The sequence below is a fragment of the Hippichthys cyanospilos genome, chromosome 1 (genome assembly GCF_059441005.1).
Source record: "Hippichthys cyanospilos isolate Australia breed blue-spotted pipefish chromosome 1, RoL_Hcya_1.0, whole genome shotgun sequence".
Classification (NCBI taxonomy): Eukaryota; Metazoa; Chordata; class Actinopteri; order Syngnathiformes; family Syngnathidae; genus Hippichthys; species Hippichthys cyanospilos.
In genome coordinates this window covers 18,656,180-18,682,484 of record NC_142369.1, presented here as the reverse complement: position 1 = coordinate 18,682,484, position 26,305 = coordinate 18,656,180, and the positions used below count along the sequence as shown (strand labels likewise).

Sequence of the window (26,305 nt, the reverse complement as noted above, 5' to 3'; positions counted from 1 at the left end):
TGATTTCTGTTAGAGCGCTTTGCTACAACCAGGATTTTTTGAAGAGCTCTATATTATACGTTTTTAGCGGAGCATTTATGTTTAGAGCAGATCTCATGTAATGATACATTTGTTTTAAAGATTTGTCCTTATGTTTAAATGAGTGTTTAAGAAATATGAACGTGTCGTTCATTTTTTTTTAATTTACTGTCTTGTAAATTAAAAAAATTTACTGACTTGTTATTTTTGTTTCTTTAACGTTACTGATTCATCTACTTCCGTTCATGTTTTATTTTAATTTTTATCCTTTTTAACTGGTTTCAATAAAATTGTTAGCGTTGTTTTAATGTTTAAAAAGTTTGAAATATTTTAATAAATGCCACACTATGGGTAGATACAGAAACCTTTACACAGTTACTATTTTGAGACTCTTTTTTTTTTTTTTTTTTTTGCACAAGTCGTTTTTTGACGTTGTATGGGTAGAATTTCAATGCTTGGTAAAAGTAGAACAAGAAGTCCAAAGCAACTCAACCAGTAACAAATGGGCATTTCGTTTTCATTGACGTTCAGGACGACTATAGGCTACTTATCGACTCTTAAGAAAAACAGACCCCGAACACTTAGATAAACGATGTAGCAAAATTGTCATTCCGTGAAGATGCTCCGGCTCAATTAGATGAGTTGTATTCATTGCGTTTCGGCAAGCTAGCATCGTTCACGGTCGCCGATGACGCTGTAGAACGCAACTCGTTGAACTTTGGTACACAAGTTGTTGAAATGGGCGTGCCCAATGCGCTTAGCGTGCAAGCTTGTCTTGAGTGGGTCAAGAAAGCCCAGCCGAGTTACTGTTTCTCCCCGAAATAATGACGCTTTTCACTGCAGGGGACAAACCGAGGTAGGAAACATTGCAAATTCGTTGACTGCGCAACGTGGTGACGACATGTTGGGAGAAAACGTAAACTGTTGAGTTGGTTTCAAATTGATCGCGCGGCTTGTCTTGTACCTCATACATGTCTCGATATAGTGCTGGTTAGAAAGAGCCGTGTTTCACAACTTCTGCTGATTCAAAAGCACGCAGTGATTTAACGTCAAAAAATACATTAAAAAAGCTATTTTCTACAAAGTGGTTCTCGTTGTTTCCCCCGACATAGTACAATCTCAAATATGACCAGGTTATTAGCTTTCCAAGTAAACCTACAAACTAACATAAAGTACAGCTGCACAGTAGAGGCGCAAGTAAATCAAAGACGTTGACAAGATAGTACGTATTCCTAAAAAATATATACGTATATATGTCTGAACATTTACACTTCACGTAAAGACAAAAAAGAAGATGTCAACTAAAATGCACTGCGCATAAAAATTACATAAAATTTCAGCTTTATTTTGAAATTGCAAAGTTTTTAACAAGTGGCTCGGTAAGGCAGTGGTTAGTATGTCTGCCTCACAGTTCAGGGACCCGAGTTCAAATCCACCACTCTCGGGACTTCATGTGTGCAGTTTGCATGTTCTCCCCAAGCCCCCATGGCTTCCCTCCAGGCACTCCGGCTTCCTCCCACACTCCATAAACATGCATGGCAGGTGTATTGGACATACTAAATTGTCCTTAGGTGTGATTGGGTCAGCCAAAGTCAGCTGGGGTAGGCACCAGCAAGCCTGCGACTCTCTTGAGGATAAGCGAGTATCGAAAATGGATGGATGTTCAGTGGTCTGAAATGGTCGCCCCTGAAATGGAAAAAAACAGCCCCACACCTTAATGGAAGCAGTACTTTAGTTCATTAAACTTTTTTTTTTTCGGTGTAGGCTGCAATTTACTTGTAGACAGACATCACTTTTTTTTTTTAAATTCTGTTTTATAAATGTTAACGCTGATGCACGGGTGTATTGTAACTCCTGTCATCTAGTGGAAGAGCATGTTATTGTTCTGCCTGTCACTATATGCTGCTCTTAAAGATAGATGACCAACGAAAACCAATAAATAGTTGTTATCATACCAAATGAATGAAATTGTTTCAATATTGCATTGGCACAGTGGCTGTGAATCACTCACATGGAGCGCGGCTGCTTTCGACAGGCTCTAAAAAGACACGGTGGTGATGGAGGACTTCTGGACTGTGGTGATTTGGGCTGGGAGGATATGGCTGTGCCTCATTGTCAGCCTCATCATGATCCCTGCCATGTTTGGCTTCTCATTGGGCATCTCTGAGACCTACATGGACATCCTGGTCAAAACATTGGAGGTACATTCATTCGAATCTAGCTTCACCCTTTGGAATTTGCATGTGCCCTGCGATTTACTGATGACCAGTGCGGTGTGGAACCAGTCTCAGGGGTTATATAGATGATGGGAAATGATAGATTGAGTTAAAACCATACTAATATTTTTTTTTCTTCTCTTAGTGGGCCACACTAAAGTTACAGAAAGCAACCAAAGAAGAACGTGCACTCAAAGCCTCTGCGTCCAGCGGTAAGGACAATAGAATGAAAGTGTACGCCTCCTCGTTCACGGGTTTTATTTATTGAGTGGAGACCACTAAAATCATTTTTGAATTCTTCCACCAAAGATACAGTATGACCCTGTTCAGTTCAACTGAAAATAAATGAACATCTTTAGGGTAGAAGCAGCAACTGACGGTAAATGGAATTCAGCACAGACTTGCCGCAGTCGAAAATGCTCTTTATTAAATGAGGTTTAGTAGTTCTCGTGGGTTTTTTGCAAACGTGTTTTCTTTATTTCGAGCCCAACTCGTTTGAAATAGGCAAGAGCCGATAGTGTAGTCTGATGGTATTATCAAGCAAAAATATTGCTACATCTTGGTATTAAAATTATAGCTCCAAATTTTCGATTTTAAAATATTTCTGTAAATAAAAACAATTTCACTAAGCGCACTGTTTTATTTTTCAACAAATAATAGAGTCATTGGTATGTTAGGACGTGTGCAATTTTGGATTCAAATAAATGTTCGCATTTTCTTCTTCTGTCTCAATTCATCTTAGCAAATCACAAAAACCTGACATCGGTGAGATCATTTTGGACTACCAAAACAGTCCTTAGTGCAAACTAAACCACTGGCACTTTTTAAAATGTATTAATCAACAAAGCAACATCGCATCCAGTGTCTCTTTGGTCTTGCTCCTGCCCTCCTCTATGTGTAACTGCTCACGCATCCCCTGTCTGCTCACTGAGGAGGGGGGAACGGAGCCACAGTACTGTAGCTAAAGCAGTGGCGCTTAACCTAGGTTCAATTGCCAGGCAAAGCATGCGGCAATGAAAGACCGCAAAAAGCAAGATGTAGCAATGAACATTACATAGCAGTAAATACGGACCTGTGTGCGTTTATGACAGGCCACAGTCAAGTTGTTGAGGGAGATATCTCACAAGTTGCTATTACTCAACGCCACATGCGGTGTGGCAGACCCTTTGCAGGAGGGGCTGGGGGAACTCTTTTCCAATCAGGGCTCATTTCAAAGCCTGCAGTGAGGAGGAGTGTTTGCGGCAAGCTGAAAAGGCAACGAAGATTACACCATCGGTTTGACATCGAAATCTTGCGAGATAAAAAGAAAAACAAGTTTGTACACTTCTATATACGTACAACAGTAGACGCGACTCCAAATATTTCTTTTAAATAAAATCTTTTCAAAAGGAGTCATATATTTGAATAAATTTAATATATTGCTGAGAAAAGTGGACAATACCCCCCCCCCCCCCCCCCCCCCACCAAAAAAAAAAGTGTAATTTTGAATGTTGTACTTTTTGTGATTAAAAGCACAAAAAAGGTGGTATATAGCTGCTGGCAGGCCAAAACCTCATATACTGAAGGAAAAAAAATGTGTGACATGTACTTGTGGAGAAAAAAAAATTGTCATTTTTTTCACTCTTTTAGTTTTTGTAAGTTTATGAACAGCGTTTTGGAGTACATTTTACTAGTTTATTTGAAAAAAATGCTCTTACAGCATTAGGAGACAGCCACTCTACACCTGTCACTTCTACTGTGTTATAGTATAGTGTACAGTATAGTTTTGCTGTTGTCTTCAAAAGGGGGGAAAAAAAAAAACATCTACTTTTGGAGGTTTGAGGATTGCACCTAACTCCAATGATCTACTAATAAATTTTGAATAGATGCGGTCTTCCAACCTGGTGGTTGGGGGTGTATGTTCCTTGTTCTCATTATTAAAGTGGGAATTTTAAAAGCTAAAATACCATATTATTTTTAAGTAAAAAATTGTATAATTGTATATAATATTTTTGCAACAAATTTACATTTCTAGGTCATTTGTATTTTGGTTAGAAATATCTGCTGTCTCGTAATTTTACAATATTTTTTTTGTCCCAAAATTTTGTAATTTTTAAATTTTGTAATTTAGATGTTTTTTGTTTACAAGCTTGAATTTCATATATGGTCAATATCACGATAATTAAAAAAAAAAATCAATTTCACAATAAACATTTTTCTTTCTTTTTTATTGCATAAGAATAACCTTTTTTTTTTCAGGGCAAAATATATTGTAAAATTGCTCCTTCTTGGTGGAGTTGCATAATTATGATAAATAACTTTTTCAGAGATTTTCTTTTTAATATTTTCTGTCTATTTTTTTTAAACTTTGTTTTTGTGCGGCCACGAGGTTCATGGCCTCCATGATTCATGTTCCCCACCCCTCGCTATAAGGAAGCAAACAAGCAACGTCAGCATCCAGCGTTAGCAAAGTGTGTCACTGTTACAATTATCATGACATAATCCGGGCTTGAGTCAACATAAAACGCATGTGTGCTCAAGAGGCATAATGTAGCAGCAATTGTACATTTGTACAACTGTGATTGCATATTTGAATAGATGCTGTTATCTTTAATCGTGGATTTTGCCCTCTGTGCTATCAGTTGAAACCAGATGAACTCTCTTAAGTGGACCATCGGTTTTGCTCGCCTCACGATATGTTGGGTCAAGACGACATTTAGTTTCATTTAAACGCACGCACGCACGCACGCACGATTCTTCGTTGTTCGCAATGTCTTTTACGTCACGTCCGTGTGTATCTGTCAGCTCTGATCCAGAGGGAAGATGGCTCCATGGAGAAAGAGTTGGAGGAACTAAGACGGAGTCGCCCTAAACCTCCAGTGGGTGGCGATTTCACGCTTAGTGACTGTTTCTTTTTCACCCGAAGAGGAATTGAGAGCATTGTGGAGGATGAGGTGTGACGCATCACCTTGATTTACATCATTTGCGGTACTTATAATCGAATCTTGAATTCAACTCTTGATCGAAGGTGACCCAGCGTTTTACTTCGGAGGAGCTGGTCTCTTGGAACCTTCTTACTCGCACAAACAACGACTTCCAGTACATCAGTCTGAGGCTGACCCTGGTCTACGGGCTTGGCATTTTTGTCCGATACTGCATTCTCGCACCTCTAAGGTACAGCCATAGGATTTTGTTATTGTTGTTTTTCATGTCTTTTAGGATGAAAACCTCCTTGTTGTTGACTTGGAAACAGTTTTTTCCCAACGTTCCCACAGACTCACACAAATCACATGCTGTAAAGTCTAAGCTACAGAGAAAATCAACAACTGATTATCACCTAAACAGGAAGCGTTAGAGGGGCTTCCCTCAGTCAGCTTTATTTAAAATGCACAAAAAAATCGAGCGTTAAATCCGATTTTGGCACTGATCAGTGTGCAAACCGTGCACGGTGGTCTCTCTCCAGGATAACTCTGGCCTGCATCGGCCTGACCTGGCTGGTCATCGGAACATCCGCGGTGGGGCTGCTCCCCAACTGGAGGTAGCTTCAAAGCACAGTGTAATCCATCCAATTGACGTTTCGCCTTTGCTGTTTCTTAGCGTTCATGCTCCGTATTTGTCTTCAGGATGAAGTTCTGGCTCAGTGAGTGGGTCCACGTCATGTGCTACAGGATCTGTGCCAGAGGCCTCTCTGCCGCCATCCGCTATCACAACAGGCAAGCCGAGCCCTGACACAATGATGCAAATGTTTCTTTTGTTTGTCGCTACACGCTTTCCTTTTGGCACAGGGAAAATATCCCCCAAAAAGGAGGCATCTGTGTGGCCAATCACACCACCCCAATTGACATCGTGATACTCTGCAATGATGCCTGCTATGCCATGGTAGGAAGGGGAACACCCGTCCATCCGTTCATCTTCTACTGAACTTTTGTCATTAGCGTTGCTTGAGCTGGAGCTTTTACCGGCTGACTTGGGCTAAAATACTGAATTGATCGCCAGTAAGCGCAGGGCACATATAGATAAACAAGCATTCACATTCACACCTACGGAAAATTTAGAGTATTAAAGAGGATTACCTTATTATTATTACCTTAGCCCTTAGGCATTGTGATGACATATTCAACCAACAGCAAGGAGCAAATTGGCCACCAAGTGAAATGGACTAAAAACAGATTATTCCATCAACATCGTAGTAACTGGAATGCATGCACATCACCTTTGCTATCATCAGGAGAAAAACAGAATCATGTCTTCATCCTTAAAGTAAACAACACCGTTTGTAGTTTTAGTTTTTATATTGTGGGAAAAAGCAAGCGTAGAACACAGAGGCAAACGCCGAACTGTCAGAATTTTGAGGCACTCAGCAACCACGATGCCGCTGTGTTTGTGAAGGTGAGGTGAACGTGTGACTGTTTATTCTTCATGTGCTCGTTTAATGTTTGAAAAGCGATCCGTGTGTGTCAGGTGGGCCAGGTGCACGGAGGTCTCATGGGAGTGGTCCAGCGGGCCATGGTGCGATCCTGTCCTCACGTGTGGTTCGAGCGAGCCGAGATGAAAGATCGTCATCTGGTGACCAAGAGGTCAGTTGCTCATATTTGACCCTCCGTGCTTGTCATCGCTTTGTCCAATAAGAAACAAATTTGACGGCGTACAGGTAGATCCTGATTTGCTTCGACACTGCATATAGCAACAAGTGTGTCCTTCAGAGTGGTGCTTCTCAAACTTGCTGTAGTAGCACTCAAAAGGAAGAGGGAATACAGGGATCCCTCATTTTTCGCGGTTGATGGGGACCGGAACTCTTGCGATAAGCGGAAAAACCGCGTAGCGGCATCTCCTCCCCCACGGAATTTTCACGCATGTGTTATGTCAGTACCTGAATTTTTTTAAATGGAAAGTCTTCATACTACATACTAAATTTACTTAAATGAGCAAACCTTATACAGTAACTGAACAGTTACCCATTTCCATCCTTTGATGGCAGCCGCGGTCATATTAGTAACGCCCGAAAGTAGGATCAAAGTCAAAGCTGTAGATAATCAAACATGATAACAATGAGCGTTTACACTTGAAATATTATTTTATAATAAAAGAAATCTAGGTAAGAGATTTGCAACGGTCTGGTGAACGTCTTTGCTTTGCTCGTTCAACGTCGGTGGCAAGTGCATTTATACAGTTACCTCGTCTGTCTGGCATGCAGGAAACCTGCCGCGGCCCGTCTCTCCACAATATAGCTCTTTTGTTTTTCTTTAAAAAAAAAAAAAATCTGCAATGCACCGAGGGCATGATAGGCGAGTACTACAAGAACTATCCAAAACCTCACCACTCGAGGGACCCCATGAACCGACAGCGGTACTTTTTTCTTGCTTGGAGAACCACTGCAGGAAAGAATTTATTTGCAGGAAAGAAAAAATGATTACACCCCCTCGCCCACACACACGCACGATTTTTTTTGCTGTATTTAAAGTGGCGCTGACTTTTCTGTGTCACCTTCAGGTTGAAAGATCACGTGAACGACAAGACAAAGCTCCCCATATTGATATTTCCAGAAGGCAAGTTGAAATACCAGTGTGATGTTTTTCTCACTAGTGTCAATGACGGTTGTGATTTCATCTCAGAGTGATGATAGGACCTACCGTATATAATGTGGTTTCGGACCACACGCGTACGCATTTTCTCCCGTCTCACCTTTGGATGTTCTTCGGTGTCCATAGGAACCTGTGTCAACAACACATCAGTCATGATGTTTAAGAAGGGGAGTTTTGAAATAGGAGCAACAATTTACCCTGTTGCCATAAAGGTATTTCACTCGCTTTGTCCTCAGGTCATCTGAATTGATCACCATACATTATTTCATGTTCATGTATTTATTTATTTTAATACGCACTCACACACACACACACATACATGCATGCATATATATTGAGAGAGAGAGAGAGATTTTACTTTTCTAGTTTTAACAGCTCACGTCTATCTTAACAGCTAGTGTTAGTTTCATGAGGGGGACGGGCACTCCTACAAGACTCCTACAAGATCAACCAATGAGGGCAGGAGTTGCTATCTACTCCCACCCCGGAGTTGTAGCTACTATAGTTCTGTGTAATTATATTTGTGTTTATTTTATATACGTATGTATAAATGTTTTATAATTGCTGTTATTTTTATCATTTGAAAAAAAATCTTATTTCCCCCAGTATGACCCCAAGTTTGGAGACGCTTTTTGGAACAGTTCCAAGTACAGCATGGTGAGCTACCTGCTGAGGATGATGACAAGCTGGGCTCTCGTCTGCAATGTTTGGTACCTTCCCGCTATGCATCAACAGGTGTGTCCAACATATCGCTGCATGTCACACACATAGTCACATGCACACACGTGGCATTAGAGTGAGATGTGTATTTTGAATCCGTCATGCAGGAAGGGGAAGATGCCGTCCAATTTGCCAACAGAGTCAAGTCAGCCATCGCTCGGCAGGGAGGACTAGTGGATCTACAGTGGTAAGATATGACCTTTGCATTTTTTTATATCGCATTGTTTTTCCCTCCATAGTAGCCTTGTTCTGTCCGTCAGTCTCACATTGGCGCCGGGTCCTTTTCGAAAGCCAAAAACATCACAAACAGCCGGCTTCGTTTGTTTGGACCGGGGGAAAGTTCGATTTCTTTGCCTTCTTGCCCTACACTTTAGCTCGATGGACCGCTCGCGTCCTACCTCGAACGAGATCCGATATAAAGCTCCGTGAAAGTAGCATCTAAGTAGCAATTTGGATGAGGCAGCCAAAGGGTTTGAGTCACATCAAGAGATTACCCCCGTTGCAGGCTGCTTTGGTGAAACAATGGTTTAGCAACGCCCCTACAAAAATGCGTCCGGGGGATGCACGATGAATTGAAATTATGCGTAATTTAATGATAACTAGACCTAAAATTACATTTTAAACACACCGTTGGTCATTAAGACCACATTTATCTGCAATTTTTTTTAATTCATTCATTTTGAATGAAAAACAGTCTACATAGATTTTACACAGTGTCACTTTAAACCAATACAAAATAGTACGGTTTTGTAGTATTTTTTTTTTTTGTAAATCAGATTACTCAATGGATTAATTGTTTCAAAAACATTCACAGGGACGGAGGCTTGAAGCGAGCGAAGGTGAAAGATTCGTTCAAAGAGCAACAACAGAAGCAGTACAGCCACATGGTGGTGGGAGATGACAGCAGTAGTAACAGCGACTGACAAGATGTCGCCAGGACTCGATGAAACTCATTTCCTCACCGCCTGGATGGATCTGTTTCACTCACACAAGTGCAATAGTGAACTTTGAGGAGATGCATGGCGATTGTGCTGCTGCTATTTCGGTATCTTGATTGACATGATGTTCATGATGTTGAATGTGACGCATAGAATACGGAGACGCTATTGGATACAAACGTCGGACGCCTGAAGACACGTGTTGCTTTTTGAAGCAGTTTACAAAAGTTGTCCTCCTGCTGTGATAAGTGGAGATTTATTTCTGTAGCATGACATAAATGTTGCATCATGGTGTCCTACCGGTTAACACTGCTGAGGTTCTCCAATCCAATCTCTGGCTTTTCCATACGGACTTAACGTGTTGAAAACGGACGGAGAAGCTAAAGGTACACGGGAAAACATTGTAATATAGATCATAGACCAATTTCAATGGGTCACAAAGAAATAACTAGATTTCTAACAAGCTCCACATTACACATAGGTTCATAAACAGCTGATGTACTACTCATAAATAAGGCCGAACTTTACAATAAATGTGATCAACGCAATTTGTGGGACGTTAAAGCAGAATGCAAAGGTGTGACTTTTTGGTTGTCTGTCCAATGGGTGTTTTGCAACATAATTCTCCCTCCATCTCTTCCGTCTTCTGCTGCTCTTCACTGTCATTACCTGAAAACCAAGTGATGACATCTTAGTTTATTGGGTAATAGTGGGCATGTATGTTATTGATCTGGACAGGCGAGCACACACTTGAATGATCACCACTGCCTTCGTTGTCCTGAAACACCAACAGATTTTGCACGTGAGTACTGAAGAAATCAAAGTTTTACTTAAGGATATCACTTACCTGAGTTATGTTACTTTTGTTCTTTTTTCTCTGTTCCAGATATCTGCAATGTGACGCCAATGATAACAATGAGACTCCAATAGCTTGAATAAAAATGATCTGCGTTCAGTGAGTGATGAGGTAACGTGGTCCCAAACAGTATTTTAAAACTCTTTTAGCCTTTTTTTTTTTTTTTTTTTTTTTTAGTACAGTCACCTTCACACAACAATACTGTACTACTGTAGTTGTGTGGTCATTTTATTCCTCTGCACTAGTGGCCCTCACATTACAATACTAAAACTATTCACTTACATACCACCACCATTATCAACATTACAGATCCCGTAAAGTGAAATTGGAGACGCGTTTCTAAATGCAACAGTGGTTTGGGGTAATTGGCAGCCTGCAGACTACCAACACTAAGTACATTCTTGTATTACCCCGGTGCAGTATTTTGATCAATTTGGGCTCATTTTCTTCCACATCATTCTCACTGTATGTTAGCCAATGAATTGGATACTCATGCTAATGGATAACTGAGTAGTCATGAAGTTTGACAATTCACCATCTGGGTGAAATTTCAGCCCCTCGGTGCCTTCTTTCAACGCTTTCCCTTTGATTTGAAAATGCCTTTGATGTAAAGATCAAAGGACTGGACTAAATACACAGTGTGTCCAAATTAGGTCAAGAATGGTGCTTTACAGTTAAATTGGCAATACAGTCGGCCCCCGGCTTACGAACACCCTGAACAATTCGCCTTACGAGCGTGAATCACGTAGATTTTTGTCCCCCACTTACAAACAAACCTTTCGCCTTACGAGCAATCCAACATGCCGACATGCCAGCCCGACATGCCGGCCGTTGAGTATGTAAATATGTTTCTCGCTTAACTGCGACAACAAAATCAGCAGATGCATCATTTAAATCATCAGTAGATACTTGTAGCAGCAGCGTGAACACTATTGGTCTTACAACGTCCCAGTGACTGTCTCACTCACGGTGTCTAAATATATATATATATATATATATATATATATATATATATATATATATATATATATATATTACCATTTAAGTGTAGTGTTTGTACAGCTAAAGGGAAAAACAGCTGACATGAAATTAAATGTGCCGATTGCAGGACAAAGAATTGTCATTGGTTTAAATGTGTTTTTTTTTTAATTAATTGTCAATACATTCCAACCGTTTAAAAAAAAGTGCGAATAATTATCAGTCAGTCACGGAGATGCCAATATGCTATTGGTCGATTAAGGTCACCCGGTCTCACTCACGGAGATGCTATTGGCCGGCGTCACACGTCAGTCACAGAAATGCCGATATGCTATTGGCCGAACGCCTTTATCTAGCTTGATGGCACAGGATGGAAGGAAGGAGAGAAAATGAGTGAAAAACGGAAGGGAGGAATGTTGTGAAGACTTTGCAAACTTTATCTGTTAGACATAGCTTCTAAAATTACTTGTAGTGATAAAGGAAGAAGTAAGAGGATGATGTTTTAGCATCTCCGTGACTTACACCTTGACTGAAAGAGTCACTCTGACATTGTAAGACCAATGGCATATCTGCTTCGCCGCATTGACCTTTGAGCGTCAGTCTCTGCTCCCTTACGCTTCCACCCAGCTCAAGTCACGTCGTAAAAGTCACTTTACCTTTATGTTTGTTAATTAATGCAACTGTATAGTAGATTATGTTACTCAATCTCAATGTATGTGTACAGTCGTGATGTTAATACCTAAGACTTTTGCGCGCGTTGCACGCATTCACGGATTAACATGGGTTTGGAATGCCCGTTATACGAACAGTTCGAGATACGAGCGTAGCCGCTGAACGGATTAAGTTCGTTACCCGGGGGCCCACTGTACTTTATATCCTCTGGGGACACGTCATTTGTGTCCACTGCAGTGGACATTAGTTTTTGGTCAATATCTTTTGACTCTTTTTATTCAAATATGCAATCACAGTTGAACAAATGTACATTAATGCCTCTCATGGTACCTTACTACAGTAAGTCCTAGTGTGCTGGGTAAAGATTTCCTGGTCTTTCTAATGATGTCTCGTGTTTGGGAGCGATACAATGAACTTGCTTTCCTTCTGAGGAAAAAATGCACACAACGGTGGGCATATATTTATAGCCCGGGTCTCAGGAGGATACGTTCTCAAATATAAACATAAACCTATCTTCCTAATTTGCATAGAGATTCTATGAAAAATTCATCCTAAATAGCTAATCGCAACAATGATCTCAAAGGAGGCCGCAACAATTGTTTTTTTTAATCCACAAGAACTGTTGTAGTACATCAAGACTTTCTGAATTTGTGCCCTCATATAATAGCTATAGTCAATGCTCAATATTGCTGTAAACTACAGATGACGCTCCCTCTTCGCACATGCGAAGTATATTGTTGTCTAAATGCTCGTTAAATTGCTCGTTGTCTACTGCATGACAATACATTATAATTACGCCAGCAATACAATTTGACAGGAACCTTCCTACCGTTGCAGGTACGAGTCACAGTTCCTCCAGTCAAATTTGGCCGTTGTCCCCAGTCCATCCGGTGAACCCACATCTACTCGACCCGAAGCTCCAGATGCAATCGGCATCTTCACCTGCAGGACCCGCACAATGACCACGTGCAACCGGACTTCCGCTCATTTGGATGCAGCCCAACGGCGCATTTTTTCGTACTGAATTTCAAACATCGTCTGTCTCTGTTTCGTTTTTTTCTTTCCTGAGAGAGTGAGCACCAAAAAGTGGCCTCTTTGAGTTCATGTGAGGGGTTTGTTGTCGTATCCATGACGACGTTCAGGGGTGCACTGAAAGGGGCTTGGCAGTGGAATTGGGGTGACTTTGAGGACACGTAGAATGGGATTCTTCACACAGGATAAAAATGAGCATGGGCTAAATATTTGTGTTGTTATGGTAACTAAAATCTCCAACAGTGATGAAAGCAGTGACGCTAAATACTGTAATAAAGTCAAAAGTCTTTAAGTCTATTCCTTCCTACTATATGTAATAGAAAAAAATACATGAACTAATTCTCAATCCAAAGAAAGATTTTGAAGTTTAGATCTTTCCATCCGTATTTTAATGTGGCTCATCACTGAGTTTGTTGTGTTTAGTTTGGTTGCGATTTAATCACAATTTCAGTTTGTATGTCATTCTGTTTTATGAATAGGTCCCTTTTCTGGGGGGGGGGGGGGGCTTATTGAGCTAAATCTGGGCTCTTGTGTGCACAGGTATAAAAATAAAGCTTGAATTCCTAAAGAAAAACGAGTTACGTACTGTGATTAACCCACTTGTGAACTTGTGACAGTACATAGTTGCAGCATTTATTCCAGTTATTTCAAACATTGTTCCATTAGATCCAAACACTTTGCCTTCAGGACTCCTCCTTCTCGTCACCATGTGTGATGATGTAGCAGAGGGATTTATAGTCGATGTTTCCTGTCGGATCGATGGGAGCCAATGCAAAAGCCTGATCTACCTTTGAAATAAAACCAGAGGGATCATCACTGACGAGGTCACAGTGAGCATTTAAAGGTTGCAAGAATATGAACTGACCTCCTCAGCGGTGAATTTATCCGCCTGGTTAAGCAATAGCCGTCGAAATCTGGACCAGACGGAGAAAGTACGGATTGCGCTCGCGTTGAAATAAAAGGCGAGTTCATTGTCAGGACTTACTCTTCCTTGTTGATAAAACCTGTTGCATTGGGATCGAAGAGCTTAAAGGCAGCAAGAATGGTGTCTTCCGGATCGGTCCCTGCAGACAAAACTTCTAAATCACAATCTGGCACAGTGAAAACGATTGTATTTGGCAAGATCGATTCTCACCGTTGAGTTTCTCGCCAAACAGGGACAAGAAGACAGTGAAGTTGATGGGTCCTTTGCCCTCATTCAACATCTCATCCAGCTCCTCTTCCTTCACATTGAGCTTTCCTGACAAACACAAGCACATTGAATGAGCAAATACTTTGAAAATGGATTCAAAGGAGGGTCGCAGAGGGTCTGTAGAAGGGAAACGGCCACTTGAAGACTGCGGCCCCACCCATAACCCTTCACGTACCCGGAAACTGAATTGACATAAAAAAAAACAGATTTTGATCGGAATGGGACGAGACGCGAATTTCATGAGACGAGATGTCTCGTGAGATTGAGTCCACAAGGCGAGACGAGATTTTTGTGAAATCATTCATTACTATACATGATTAGGTACGGTAAGGTATGTTTTGAAGTTGGACGGCCTTCTTGCAACATTTGGCGGCGTATTTTCCTGTCTTGCAGCGCTTTCTTCTGTTGCACTTCATTGCCAAATATTCATCAAAAAGAAAAGAATATCTTGTGCTGCGCAGGGGCAAGAATTCTCATGGCGAGATCTCGTCCTACAAAATCTCGTCACATCCCTAGATTCTAGCTGTTTACACTATAAACGATTATTTTTAACATCGACAATGTCTTTTTAGGTAACTAGTGCTACGAAGTGTAGAATTTAAAAATAGATTCATGAATAGAAAATAGTGAATATTTCCTCCCATATTTAAACAGTGTTAATTTTCAATCTGATGTTGGTGTGGCTCACAATAGTTAAACGTTTACGAAATACTGGAAGGGAAGAAAAGCTTACCCAGTTGTGCATAGGTCTCCTTCAAGTCTTGTTTCTTAATCACGCCATCTCTATCCTGGTCAATGCAGCCAAAAGCCTACAGAAAACAACAAGGGAGTCCTTCCCATGTGTTCATTTCGTTGAAGTCTCTTACCTCCTTGAACTCTTGTATCTGCGACTGCTCAAACATGGAGAAGACATTGGAGCAAGACTTCTGCGCTCCTCTCTGTCTCTTATTGGATGCTTTCTTGCTTGCCTACAGTATAGACAAAATTAAAGTCAAAAACTAAACGACTTTTTCTGAGTCCGCAACTTACCATGTCTGCCTGATCCTGCGTGGACTCCCGGCCAAAGCCTGAGGCCGGGGTGGCTTTTATATGTAGCCCATGTTATCTGCTAATGCTTATAATAACCAGTGGTCAATGTGCAGTCCCTTACATGGATGCAACTGCTGTCCATGTGTCACCAAAGGGAGATGATAAGAGGAGACTTAGGATTTCACCGGGCTGGAAAGTAGAGATATGCCGAGTAGGGTGGGCAAAGATAGCGACCTCCTGATGTTTGACAGTCCTCTCTTGTGTTCTTCAGCTCTGGTTGTGCATTCAAGGCTGACCCTCCATGAATAATTATTAACACATCCTTAAACAAATGTGCATTGAATATAGTGAAACAGAAGTTATGCAGTGGTTCTCAAACTTTTTTCAATCATTTCTTTTAGCCAAGTAGCCACGAACCAACAAAGAGTAATTTTGGATTAAAAAAAAAAAAAAGACTTAAATAGAGTGATGTTCCATTAATGTCTGATTTATTGATCTTTGGAACTACATTTTTAGTGCTATCCTTTTTTACATTTTATTCAGGAACCCCAATAGACGGACAGTGTGACCATGTGTTTAAATTCTGACTTGTCTGCCCGGAAATGATGTTACTATAACAATGCGCATCCAAGTAACGCCTTACAAAATAAAGGCATACAATATTTCGGAAGAGACTCGCTATGATACCATTTCCCAAAAAGTTGCTTCATGTTTCAATTATTTGATTTTAATTTTTTTCTAAGGACTGTTTCTGTCACGCCATTACAAAGGATTAAGTTATATTTACATGCATAAATCCTTTTAGAGCCTCAAAAACCCCCGTGGTTCCTTTTGAGGCCATTTGAGAACCACTGTACTGGAGAATTCAATATCTGGAGAATTTGAGTGTGTGAGTTCTGAGGATTTGACTGAAATGAAATCCTTTTGAATAAGGTGAATTTTTGAAATGTGGAACGTTCTTAATTTAAGAGAAGTGTGTCTTAATGTGGGTATCTTATTGGGAAAATGTGGCGATCTGAGGAATGGGCTAATGGCCTGAAAAGTTAGTGAATAAGTTGAACATTTTGAAAATGAATTGGTTTAATGAGGAGAAAAAATGAGGGAAGTAAAAAATGTAAAAACATGAAGCTCTAATTTGAGAAATAGATTGGCTTCTTATTTTTATTTGGGAGATTGGAATGATTTGACAACCGCGGAAGCAAAAAAAATGTTTTTTTTTCTAACGTTGGGAAAATATTATAATAATAAACAGCAAAGGTTTGAGGGTCAAAATAACAAAACATTCACACCAAGAAGTAGATTTATTTACAGTCGTGTGTATTCCCTCTGAAAATGTATCTTATGCTATACACATGAAATCAAAACTTAATCACCTGCTATGCAGTTGTACAATCAACACGTCGTCATGGATGAACTGCATCATAGAGCGGTTGGCAGCCGATCGTATGGCACAGATAAATGACCTTTTACTCTCCCATTCTCACATTCAGTCCTAGGTGAACTCAACACGCATGTTTTTTTACGCTGTGGCAGGCAGCCAGAGTACCGGGAGAACGTCCCAAATTGAAGTTTGAAAACCTCCAAATTGTAAGGCAGATATTAAATATAAATATATCGTATATATCGTTTCTGGCACAGGATTGTTGCAAAAGGAATGTGTACTTGAGAATCTGTTAATATTCACCATGACATGATTTTCTTGATGCATTGTAAATGATTTTGTGAAGTTATGAATATGAAGTTATTGCACAAACACTGTCATTATTATGATTATTATTGCAAAGCTATAACCACTGAAAAGAAATATTACTGCACAATGAAGCAACACATTTGATTTAGTCATAGTTACCTACATCACATGTACATAAAAGAACCAGAATTTTAAATGTCAACCACTCACTATTGCATAAATCATCATCGATACAACCTAGATTTAAATTCCACCTCAATGTTGATGGTTACAAAAACAATTAACTCATTGGTTACCACGGAACAAACTGAGTTAATGTCACAATAAGGCGCCTTTGAGAATTGCCCACTTTACAAACAGTGAGGGTTTTCCATTTAACTTCATATTGATTTTGTTAGGTACATGTTATAATGTTAGAAATGCATAGTGGTCAAGCTCTAACACTAAAAAACAAAAAAATAGCAAGCAGCAATGTGCACACAAACAGCAAAATACAATATGTAAGCTTGCTGACATATTGGTGAGTATTTTTTTTGGCTAATGTTAGCATTTAATGAGCACATGGAGGAACGAAATTTAGCAGTATGATTTAATTCGCAAGTGGACGGTGTACTGTTAAACAATGGCACCTTGAAATGCAAGTTTCATTTGTTTCATGACCATGCTCATAGCGCAAAATACGTCACCCGTACCAACAAAAAATGTCCACTGAATAAGTCATCAATAAAATATCAATATTCAATCCCTCAACAAAACATATTTTTAAGAGAATAAAAATTAAATAAGCTTTGATGAATTAAAAAATGTTTGCTTCAGCACATTGGTCATTGTGCTGGTATGTGTGCAGCGGTATACTTCAGACATATGTACCTGAAGAGTAGTTTGTCAAAGAGGATACAAAATGATGGCTGAGTATTGTTATATGATTTGCCTTCTCTGCCCACTGCTGCTTGTTGTCAAGTCAGAGAAAAAGAAGGGGGGAATCCTGCCAAACTATGGCTTGCATCTTAAAAGCCGGTAAGTCAGGTAATTATTATACCTGAAGGCAACACTGAAGAGATGTATATTTATTGCTATTTCACTATGAAAGATATCCAACAAACATTCTTGTTGCCATCCTCAGAGTTTCTCAACAGACAAATACCTGTATGGATGCAGTGTACATCTTTCGATGTCATGGTGTTAGCGGTCAAGTTCAATGGTCCTACCAGATCCGCCTTTCACTCCGTCAGCATGCAGGCCGCCATCTTGCAGGCCACTGCTGAGATCAGCGCTGCTCCCCGACCACTTCCCTCTTCTGACTGGATGAAGGTGATCTCACAGTGCGGTGTCAGCTCTCTGACTATTTTGTGGAACCTGTCACGAAAACTACAAAAATAAAACACATTTAGCATTTATTCATATTTTATATATATATATATATATATATATATATATATATATATATATATATATACAGTGGGCCCCCGGGTTACGAACTTAATCCGTTCAGCGGCTACGCTCGTATCTCGAATTGCTCGTATAGCGGGCAATCCAAACCCATGTTAATTCGTGAATGCGTGCAACGCGCGCCGAAGCCTTAGGTAAAAACGACACACTGTATACATTTTTAAAAGTGAGTGACATAATCTGCTGTACACTTACATTATATAATGAATACAATGGATAAATAGCTTTTACCTTTGAAACGACGAGACTTGAGCTGGGTGTAAGCAGAGGTGGGCAGAGTCCAACGCTCAAAGGTAACACGGCGATGGATATGCTATTGGTCTTACAGTGTTACAGTAACTCTTTCAGTCAGGGTGCAAATCACGCAGATACTAAAACATCATCCTCTTATTTCTTTCTTTACCGCTGCTAGTAATTTTAGAAGCTATGTCTAACAGATAAAGTCTTCACAACATTCCGTTTTTCACTAATTTTCTCTCCTTCCTTCCATCCTGTCCCATCAAGCTAGATAAAGGCGTTCGGCCAATAGCATATCGGCATTTCTGTGATTGACGTGTGACGCCGGCCAATAGCATCTCCGTGAGTGAGACCGGGTGACCTTAATCGACCAATAGCATATTCGCATCTCCGTGACTGACTGATAATTATTCGCACTTTTTTTTTTAAACGGTTGGAATGTATTGACAATTAATTAAAAAAAAAACACACATTTAAACCAATGACAATTCTTTGTCCTGCAATCGGCACATTTAATTTCATGTCAGCTGTTTTTCCCTTTAGCTGTACAAACACTACACTTAAATGGTAATATATTTAGACACCGTGAGTGAGACAGTCAGTGTGACGTTGTAAGACCAATAGCGTTCACGTTGCTGCCACAAGTATCTACTGATGATTGATGATGTCGCTACTGTTGATTTTATTGACGCAATTAAACGAGAACATTTCTACATACTCAATGGCCGGCATGTCGAATTGCTCGTAACTCGTAAGGCGAATTGTTCGTAAATCAGGGTGCTCGTAAGCCGGGGGCCGACTGTATATATATATATATATATATATATATATATATATATATATATATATATATATATATATATATATATATATATATATATATATATATATATAGGGTTAGACGGCAGTAAAGACAGACTAAAAATTAGGACAGACTAAAAGAGGTGTGTTCTCGCACAAAAAAGTTGCATCCTCTTCTAGACTGAAAAAGCCTTGTGCTGCTAGGAGTATAGTCCCCCAAGACTTGACTGAGATTGGAAATCGCCAAGACCATATCTTTTGATATTCCGAACAGAGTCAAGAACAAGAGAAGACATAGTGGAACATTAAAGATCAATAACTCGAAAAACACAAGACACAGAGAAGCATAGCTTTTAAAATGTGCGCAGCACATTTCAACCGGTGTAAAAAATGGCACACCGTTTGATAAAACAAACATGATGGCAAAAGTTAAAGCGTGGTGGTGGCAATGTGATGGTCTGGGGCTGCTTTTCTTTTTCAGGATTAAGATAACTTTCTGTGATTGACAACAAGAATTCTGCTGTTTACCTGATGTGAGAAGGCCCGGCTATCAGTTTGTGCCCTCAAACTCGCTCTTGGATCATGCGGCAGGACAACACAATCCGAAACACACCAAGCAAGTTCTCTCTAGGACAACTAAATTAAGTCTGGATTTACATCCAATTGCAATGCTGTATTGTGACCTTAAACAGGCAGTTCATGCTAGAAAATCCTCAAATATAATAATATATTTTTTATAATTTATTTTTTATAATAATAATATTGTTTTTAAACAATTCTGCAAAGAAAAGTGGTCGAAACATCCTCCACAGTAGTGTGAAGACTCATCACCGTACCATTATTGTTTATGTTTAATATCAGTTATTGCTGTCAAAAATAGCGCAACTTGCTATTAGATTTAGTGAGGAGTGTGATATTAATATTGGTTTCTTGAAAAGAAACCTTTGCAAAGTGTAAACATGCAAAACACACACAAAAAAAAAGCGGCAAATATTTTACAACAGAACTGTAAGTACAGAGTGTGCATACGTCTGCTTATCTCTTACCACGGGTGCAGCTTGTAAACGGAGCCATCCACGCCGACGGTGATGTTGAGGGCCTCCAGGCCGCGACGTTCCCTCATCAGGTTGACGACACCAGCGAGGCCGGCCGCGCACATGTGGGCCGAGCGAGTTGAGACACTTTCGCAGACCAGACTTACAATGTCGCAGTCCAGCTCGGACGGCAGCACACCCATCGATGACAGAATATTGTAGATGTGCTTCCTGTCGCCCGAGTCACTGGAAAGGGGTCCACACAAAATTGGAATATATGAAAAAAAGTGGTCACATTTTGAGAATAGTAATACTTTCAGGATTATAATATAAAAAAACCTGAAAGGTTTTAGCTTTGCTTTGATCCTTAAACTGAGGGAAAAAAAAGACCATGTGTCAGTGCTCAAAATAGGTTGGCAGGTTCTCTTTTGAAAAATGGTCACGATTGAAAGAGTTAATAACAATGAATGGATGTCATGATGCCTCAGCTATTTTTTTATCCACAGTCATCATGCTCACCTTTCCACCTGCGAGACATGTCTTGTCTCAAAGCTGCCCCGTGTCTTCAGCATCTCCGAGGCCTCTCCATTGAATAGCAGGTTCTCGTTGACCAGCTTCATCATGATGAGCCTCACCAGCTCTCCCATGTATTTGCCGCTGATCAGCTTCTCAAAGCTGCAAGGGAACACACGTAACTTTAAAACAAGAAAGAAAGGTCAAAAAAAAAAAAAACACAGACGGGCTTGAAACTGACGCGAGCAAACACGGGGTACTCGAGAGGCTGAGTGACGCTGGCCTCAGCGGTTGTCTGGCGTCAAAGGTAAACAGCCATTAGGCCAACAGGCACTGTGGTGAGCTCATTAATCTGATACCCTCACCCTGTGGCTGACCGCTGACGTATAAGCCCCACGGCCATCTATAAACACCCTTAAGCGAGAGCAGCCTGTAACTTAGCAACCAGCACCGAGAGCTCAGGTAAGTGTCGTGAGCAGTACCACATGGCGTTAATCGATGCTCAAAACAAGAGCAGTCATAGAGCGCATACCTTCCCCAAGACTAAAATATTTCTATAGCACCAGTCATTGGTTTGGAGACAAACTTAAATTCATTTGCCTTTTTTCATTATTTAAAAAAGATATATATATATATTTTTTTTGTGATACTTACGCCATCAATTATTGACTGAATTGTTTGATCTTCAAAAAAGTTCATCAAAACAATTTCAATTCTACAAATGAGGCACATTTTGATCAGATAACAGCTTTGCACATGTTATTTTCTTCATTTATATTATGCTGTTCAATGCCAAGATTAAATCATTTTAGTTTCCTGACCTCTTACTGTGGTATAGAGTATTTGCATCAAAAGGTGTTTCTTTTGACTGGTGGGCTTTTGTCATTTCAACCTAAAACTACATACCCATTGAAGTTAATAAACAAATGCACTTAAGTGTGTCTGAGTGTCCGATTAGTGATGAGCCTTATTTGTCCAATTTCAGACAGTGTCCAACTCACAGCTGCTGTCCAGGGTTGATGGAGGTCTCATCCACCACTCTGTCATATTCCAGCCTGAACTCCTCCAACTCGCCATTATCTCCAAAGGCTCCCCACTCCGTGTTGACGCACATGCGGCCTTCCTCGCCTTCCACCAGTTCCACCGTCTTCATCTCCTCCATGTAACAAGCATTACAACCCGTACCTAATAAAAAGAAACGTACAGTAGATCACATATGCTCGTATGGGAGAGACGACAGGTTTGTTGTCATTATTTCCTACCGACAATCATCCCCACTTCACAGCTGCGGTCTTCGTAGTAGCACGAAATCATGGTGGCCACTGTGTCATTCACCATGGCAACAACATCCATCTCAATATCCTGAACAGCATCACATTGACAGTCAGTAGATTTCTCTCATCCAGCCATACAACCAGTTTCAGGAGCACTTGTAACCGTTTAGGTCACGTTAACACAATGTGTCATAGGAGGATTTTAAAAGGCATAGCATTAGGAAAAAGATTATTCCAAGTGTTTCCTTTTGTGCAAATGTACCCCTCGTCTCTTGATGGCATCTCTGAGCAATCCCACCACATTGTTCCCCTCAGCCCCAGAGGCCTTGAAACCTTTGGTCCAGTTGAGCAGGATTCCCTGCATATGTACAAACATGGCTGTTACTGCTCTGCACAAATCGTAGATGACGAGAGGTGACAGCGATGCTGCTACCTTGTCTATGTCCTCATGACGCACCGGGAAGGAGAAGGTGAAACCCAGAGGAAGCTTCTTGTGTTTGATGTTGTGCTGATCTAAGAAATTAGACATGCACTCTGCGATGTAGTCAAATAACTGCCAAAAGGAGGACAATAGAAACTTAAGAATGTACAACAGAAAACACAGGAATATATTCTTTGTCCTCCTCTAAAAATGACGACTGTAATTTAACTTCTGCGCCATTGCAGTGCACTGTGTTAGCATGTAATTCACTCACTAAACAGCTGCCTGTTTAGTGGTCACCACAGCTAGTCACTCGCATGATATTCAAAAAACAGTTGGCTCAAAAATAACCCAAATTTGGGTCAAAAAAGGGCCGGCTGAAATTTTGGGTTTACTTATAAATCCCCAATCTTAATATTAATCCCTGTGTACGAAGCAGCAGTGATACTCAATGAGACACCAGTGATAAGAACGTTACATTAAATTGACTTCTGCTTTAGTACACAAGCCCTTCTTCAACCCTTCTTCAGCCGGCCCAAATCCAATCTTCAGTTTATCTGCTGTGTAAAAATGAACCCGATCTGCTCAAAATCTATAGCTACCTCGTAAGTGGGTTAGCAAAACGATTTTTCTTTGTCTAAAGAAGTCAAAGTGTGGCTCACCATCTCTGCGGTTCCCGTCATGGCATCCTCAGGAATAGAATACATCTGGTTCTTGGTCTCTACCTTCCAGCTCCTCTCTTCATCAGCTCCCACTTTGACAAGCATCACCCGGAAATTGGTCCCACCCAAGTCCAGAGCCAGGAAATCGCCCACCTCTGTCCCAATCCATACTTCATGTCAGGTGACAAATGTAATACGAGTGAGAGACGCCATCAGGATATGGCGGGACCGTACCTGATCCCTCGGGGGTGGAGCAAACATAAGTGGGAAGCATTTTGACACTGGCCGCCTCATGCGTCTCCAAACCCAAGCCTCTGTCCATCTCACGCCGCATCCGCTTCATGATTACTTCCAGCTCGTCCTTCTGCAGTCTGAGCTCAGACAGGATCTGATCGACCTGCAGATCACGAATCAAGACCATTCACAACAACATTATTCAGACAATAAACTGTCTATTACCTTCAGGTTCTGTCTATCAAATTCACAACTAAGGCCACTAGATGTCTTCACCATCTGCTCCACATAGGAGCTGACACATGGCATCTTGACCAGGAAAAGCGTGTTCATAAATGTGTGGTGAGTGTCCAAGTGTGCGCCTGTAAATGTGTGTGTGCTAGTCATGGAAAGGGCCACTGAATGACCTCAGCTGTTTTATTCTTCAAGTAAGGTGGGCCGGCTCAACCCAAATCTCAAGCCCACGCCTTCCCAAAATACCATGACCCATCTACTGTACACACACACGCACACACACACGTAAAACTGTCCTGCTATTGTAATAAGTGTTTTATTTTCATGATAACTAAATGATCCTTATGAGAAGATTTTGTGTCATAATTGGTAAACGAAAACTATAAAATATGTACATGTACAGACCATTTCTGGATTACTACACTGACAATCCTAAATGATACCTATCTTCACAGTCATGTAAAATGCTACACACGCAGAATTTTAAAATGTTTTGACACCAGATTTCCCTTCCTGTTTGTTTTTAATGACAAACAAAAGAAGTCAGTGTCAACTTCCAGAACAGTATCGTCAGAATTCATGTGTTATGGTTTCTTTAAACATATATGTGCTTCTAGTGTCTTTTTTCTTTGCAATAGGGCTTCACAATACATAAGGGGGTTCATGCATACATTAAAAAAAGGCATCTAAAATTAGTAAGAGTGTAGGATTACTGACCCATGAAGCTAACTATAACAAGTTAGGGAAAACAGGGAAAACCTACTGTGCATATTGGGCTTACTGTGTGACCTTCCACCCAGTGACCTAACTCCATCTATTAATGAACCTACTCTGAATCTTGATACGATAATGCACACACATTGTTATATCATAACATAACACAACATAACATACTGTAATATAACATATACAGTATAAAGACTGACAAATGGATGTACACAGATAGATAGATAGATAGATAGATAGATAGATAGATAGATAGATAGATAGATAGATAGATAGATAGATAGATAGATAGATAGATAGATAGATAGATAGATAGATAGATAGATAGATAGATAGATAGATAGATAGATAGATAGATAGATAGATAGATAGATAGATAGATAGATAGATAGATAGATAGATAGATAGATAGATAGATAGATAGATAGATAGATAGATAGATGCTTTCATTGATTTACCTTATCCATTGTATGGTGACGAGGACGTCCAGCGGATCATTGGTACGAGCTGCCCTTCAAGGATTTTTCTATGCTTATTATTGAATTTGAACTTTCTTGTCTTGAAATAACAGGTGGTGGGGAAAGGGGGCTTTACAGCATTATGAAGGTTAGGAAATCAAAGCAGAGTTGCATCGTCTTCAAAAAGCTTTTAATGGATGAATGAGTAATTGATTTAACCGCACCTATGTCTTATTTTTCAGATAAATCACCTCCATTCTTATAAACATTGTACAATTGAACAGGTAGCACCTTATACTCCATCCCTATTTTGAGTACATCCGTGCCGAATCAGTCCCAAAAGTGCTACAGCTTGAAAAATAAATCCATCTTCCATTTACATTAAATCCAGAGGTGTATTTTGGAGAAGAAGAAAAAAGAAAAACACCCAAAACGGTTGCTTCAAGTTTCTTCAGGCTGTAGATGTGAGGTGAGCCTAGTTCTAGGAAAAGCGGGATGATTTCCCTCCAAGCTGGCCTGTCAAACATTTGCACCCAAAACCATCATCGAAGTGCTGCCTTGGAAACGAATTATAGGCACACTTGTGCCTTCGAAAACACTCACCACTGAGGTAAGTGGCAAGCAGGGAATTGCTAAATGGAGCAAAACTACCGGAGAACACGTCAATTGGGGGGGAGTTGACGGTCAAATTTCTGAATAATAACTAGGTTAACTTGTCATACAAACTTGTCATGATGTATTTCCTCCCAGCGTTTAATCAATCTATCATTTATTAAACCACTTGTCTTAAGAATCATTGAGTGTTTAAATGTGGACAAGTGAATTTCTATCAAGCTCGTGATCATTTAATTTTGAAAAGGAATTAAACATTTTTACCTGAAGTCACCTCCTCCACCAGCTGTCACCTGATCATGGTCAAGGTGGTTGTGTGTCCCCAATGATTATGGAAGCTACCTCAAAGTGGTTAAGATGATACTGACCATTGATAGTTCCACCTAGGACAAACAGGTCCTATTTGAGAGACCATACAAGCCAAAGCCCCCCTCCCTATGATAAAACCAAAACACTGGTTACCAGGGCCGTCTCTGGAGTCAAGTCTGGAGTTAGGGCTCAGTGACACGTGCTTGGCAACTGAGGAGCGGCGTAGCCAGAAAACCCTCTAAGAAAATTCCAGGGTGACACCTCAACACATTCTTTATCATACCCTGTGTTTCATGAAATAATTATATTAATATACACATTTAAATGGCATTCATATAAATACCTTGTGGTAAACGATCCGAGAATACAGCAAGCTTGTGAAATTGGCAGAAAAAACACAGATATCAAGTTTCCTCTTGATTTCGGCGGTCGATTTGGG

At 40.3% G+C, this 26,305-nt stretch overlaps 3 protein-coding genes and 1 long non-coding RNA gene across 12 annotated transcripts; 1 reads left to right on the top strand and 3 right to left on the bottom strand.

The window, feature by feature from the left end:
- The first annotated feature begins 603 nt into the window (after positions 1 to 603).
- Positions 604 to 10,001, top strand: LOC148429531 (glycerol-3-phosphate acyltransferase 3-like). 3 transcript variants are annotated; one of them, XM_088429344.1, is made up of 14 exons: positions 604 to 874; positions 2,012 to 2,219; positions 2,380 to 2,446; positions 5,019 to 5,167; positions 5,242 to 5,387; positions 5,677 to 5,751; positions 5,837 to 5,926; positions 5,999 to 6,092; positions 6,675 to 6,790; positions 7,704 to 7,759; positions 7,922 to 8,007; positions 8,402 to 8,530; positions 8,623 to 8,702; positions 9,330 to 10,001. In XM_088429344.1, exons 2-14 carry the CDS (start codon positions 2,076 to 2,078, stop codon positions 9,436 to 9,438), a joined length of 1,341 nt encoding a protein of 446 aa, XP_088285470.1. In that variant the 5' UTR covers positions 604 to 874; positions 2,012 to 2,075; the 3' UTR covers positions 9,439 to 10,001. The 3 variants fall into 3 exon arrangements, with proteins under 3 accessions (XP_088285470.1, XP_088285461.1, XP_088285478.1); XM_088429335.1 differs by having other exon boundaries at positions 605 to 874; positions 2,054 to 2,219; XM_088429352.1 differs by lacking the exons at positions 604 to 874; positions 2,380 to 2,446 and having other exon boundaries at positions 2,071 to 2,219.
- Positions 9,691 to 13,380, bottom strand: LOC148429530 (uncharacterized). Its single transcript, XR_015867448.1, has 4 exons — positions 12,789 to 13,380; positions 10,301 to 10,343; positions 10,204 to 10,231; positions 9,691 to 10,122 (listed from the first exon to the last, which is right to left on the bottom strand). It is a non-coding gene; the product is annotated as an uncharacterized LOC148429530 (long non-coding RNA).
- Positions 13,381 to 13,444: 64 nt separating this feature from the next.
- myl7 (myosin, light chain 7, regulatory) lies at positions 13,445 to 18,145 on the bottom strand. 2 transcript variants are annotated; one of them, XM_088429394.1, is made up of 7 exons: positions 18,047 to 18,145; positions 15,050 to 15,151; positions 14,917 to 14,992; positions 14,127 to 14,231; positions 13,977 to 14,055; positions 13,857 to 13,905; positions 13,445 to 13,779 (listed from the first exon to the last, which is right to left on the bottom strand). In XM_088429394.1, the coding sequence occupies exons 1-7, from the start codon at positions 18,065 to 18,067 to the stop codon at positions 13,675 to 13,677; spliced, it is 537 nt and encodes a 178-aa protein (XP_088285520.1). In that variant the 5' UTR covers positions 18,068 to 18,145; the 3' UTR covers positions 13,445 to 13,674. The 2 variants fall into 2 exon arrangements, with proteins under 2 accessions (XP_088285520.1, XP_088285527.1); XM_088429401.1 differs by lacking the exon at positions 18,047 to 18,145 and adding an exon at positions 15,213 to 16,341.
- Positions 16,499 to 26,305, bottom strand: gck (glucokinase (hexokinase 4)). 6 transcript variants are annotated; one of them, XM_088429288.1, is made up of 13 exons: positions 26,210 to 26,294; positions 26,020 to 26,104; positions 25,822 to 25,940; positions 24,946 to 25,461; positions 23,528 to 23,690; positions 23,294 to 23,448; positions 22,644 to 22,763; positions 22,473 to 22,568; positions 22,199 to 22,298; positions 21,938 to 22,121; positions 20,943 to 21,098; positions 20,436 to 20,669; positions 16,499 to 18,270 (listed from the first exon to the last, which is right to left on the bottom strand). In XM_088429288.1, exons 4-13 carry the CDS (start codon positions 24,952 to 24,954, stop codon positions 18,123 to 18,125), a joined length of 1,365 nt encoding a protein of 454 aa, XP_088285414.1. In that variant the 5' UTR covers positions 24,955 to 25,461; positions 25,822 to 25,940; positions 26,020 to 26,104; positions 26,210 to 26,294; the 3' UTR covers positions 16,499 to 18,122. The 6 variants fall into 6 exon arrangements, with proteins under 6 accessions (XP_088285414.1, XP_088285426.1, XP_088285437.1 ...); XM_088429300.1 differs by having other exon boundaries at positions 24,946 to 25,940; positions 26,020 to 26,076; positions 26,210 to 26,305; XM_088429311.1 differs by lacking the exon at positions 24,946 to 25,461.

Bases quoted from the DNA above. Each gene is read 5' to 3' on its own strand.
- LOC148429531 (XM_088429344.1), top strand. From the start codon at position 2,076: ATGGAGGACTTCTGGACTGTGGTGATTTGGGCTGGGAGGATATGGCTG. The intron at 5,168-5,241 runs GTGTGACGCATC...TCTTGATCGAAG, and splicing joins AGAGCATTGTGGAGGATGAG to GTGACCCAGCGTTTTACTTC. The intron at 5,927-5,998 runs GCAAGCCGAGCC...CTTTTGGCACAG, and splicing joins GCCATCCGCTATCACAACAG to GGAAAATATCCCCCAAAAAG.
- myl7 (XM_088429394.1), bottom strand. From the start codon at position 18,067: ATGTACACTGCATCCATACAG. The intron at 15,152-18,046 runs GTATTTGTCTGT...TCTATACTGTAG, and splicing joins TGTACACTGCATCCATACAG to GCAAGCAAGAAAGCATCCAA. The intron at 13,906-13,976 runs GTAAGTCCTGAC...CGTCTGGTCCAG, and splicing joins GGTTTTATCAACAAGGAAGA to ATTTCGACGGCTATTGCTTA.
- gck (XM_088429322.1), bottom strand. From the start codon at position 23,914: ATGACTAGCACACACACATTTACAGGCGCACACTTGGACACTCACCAC. The intron at 22,569-22,643 runs GTAGCAGCATCG...GTACATATGCAG, and splicing joins GTCATGAGGACATAGACAAG to GGAATCCTGCTCAACTGGAC. The intron at 22,299-22,472 runs GTACATTTGCAC...GATGCTGTTCAG, and splicing joins ATGCCATCAAGAGACGAGGG to GATATTGAGATGGATGTTGT.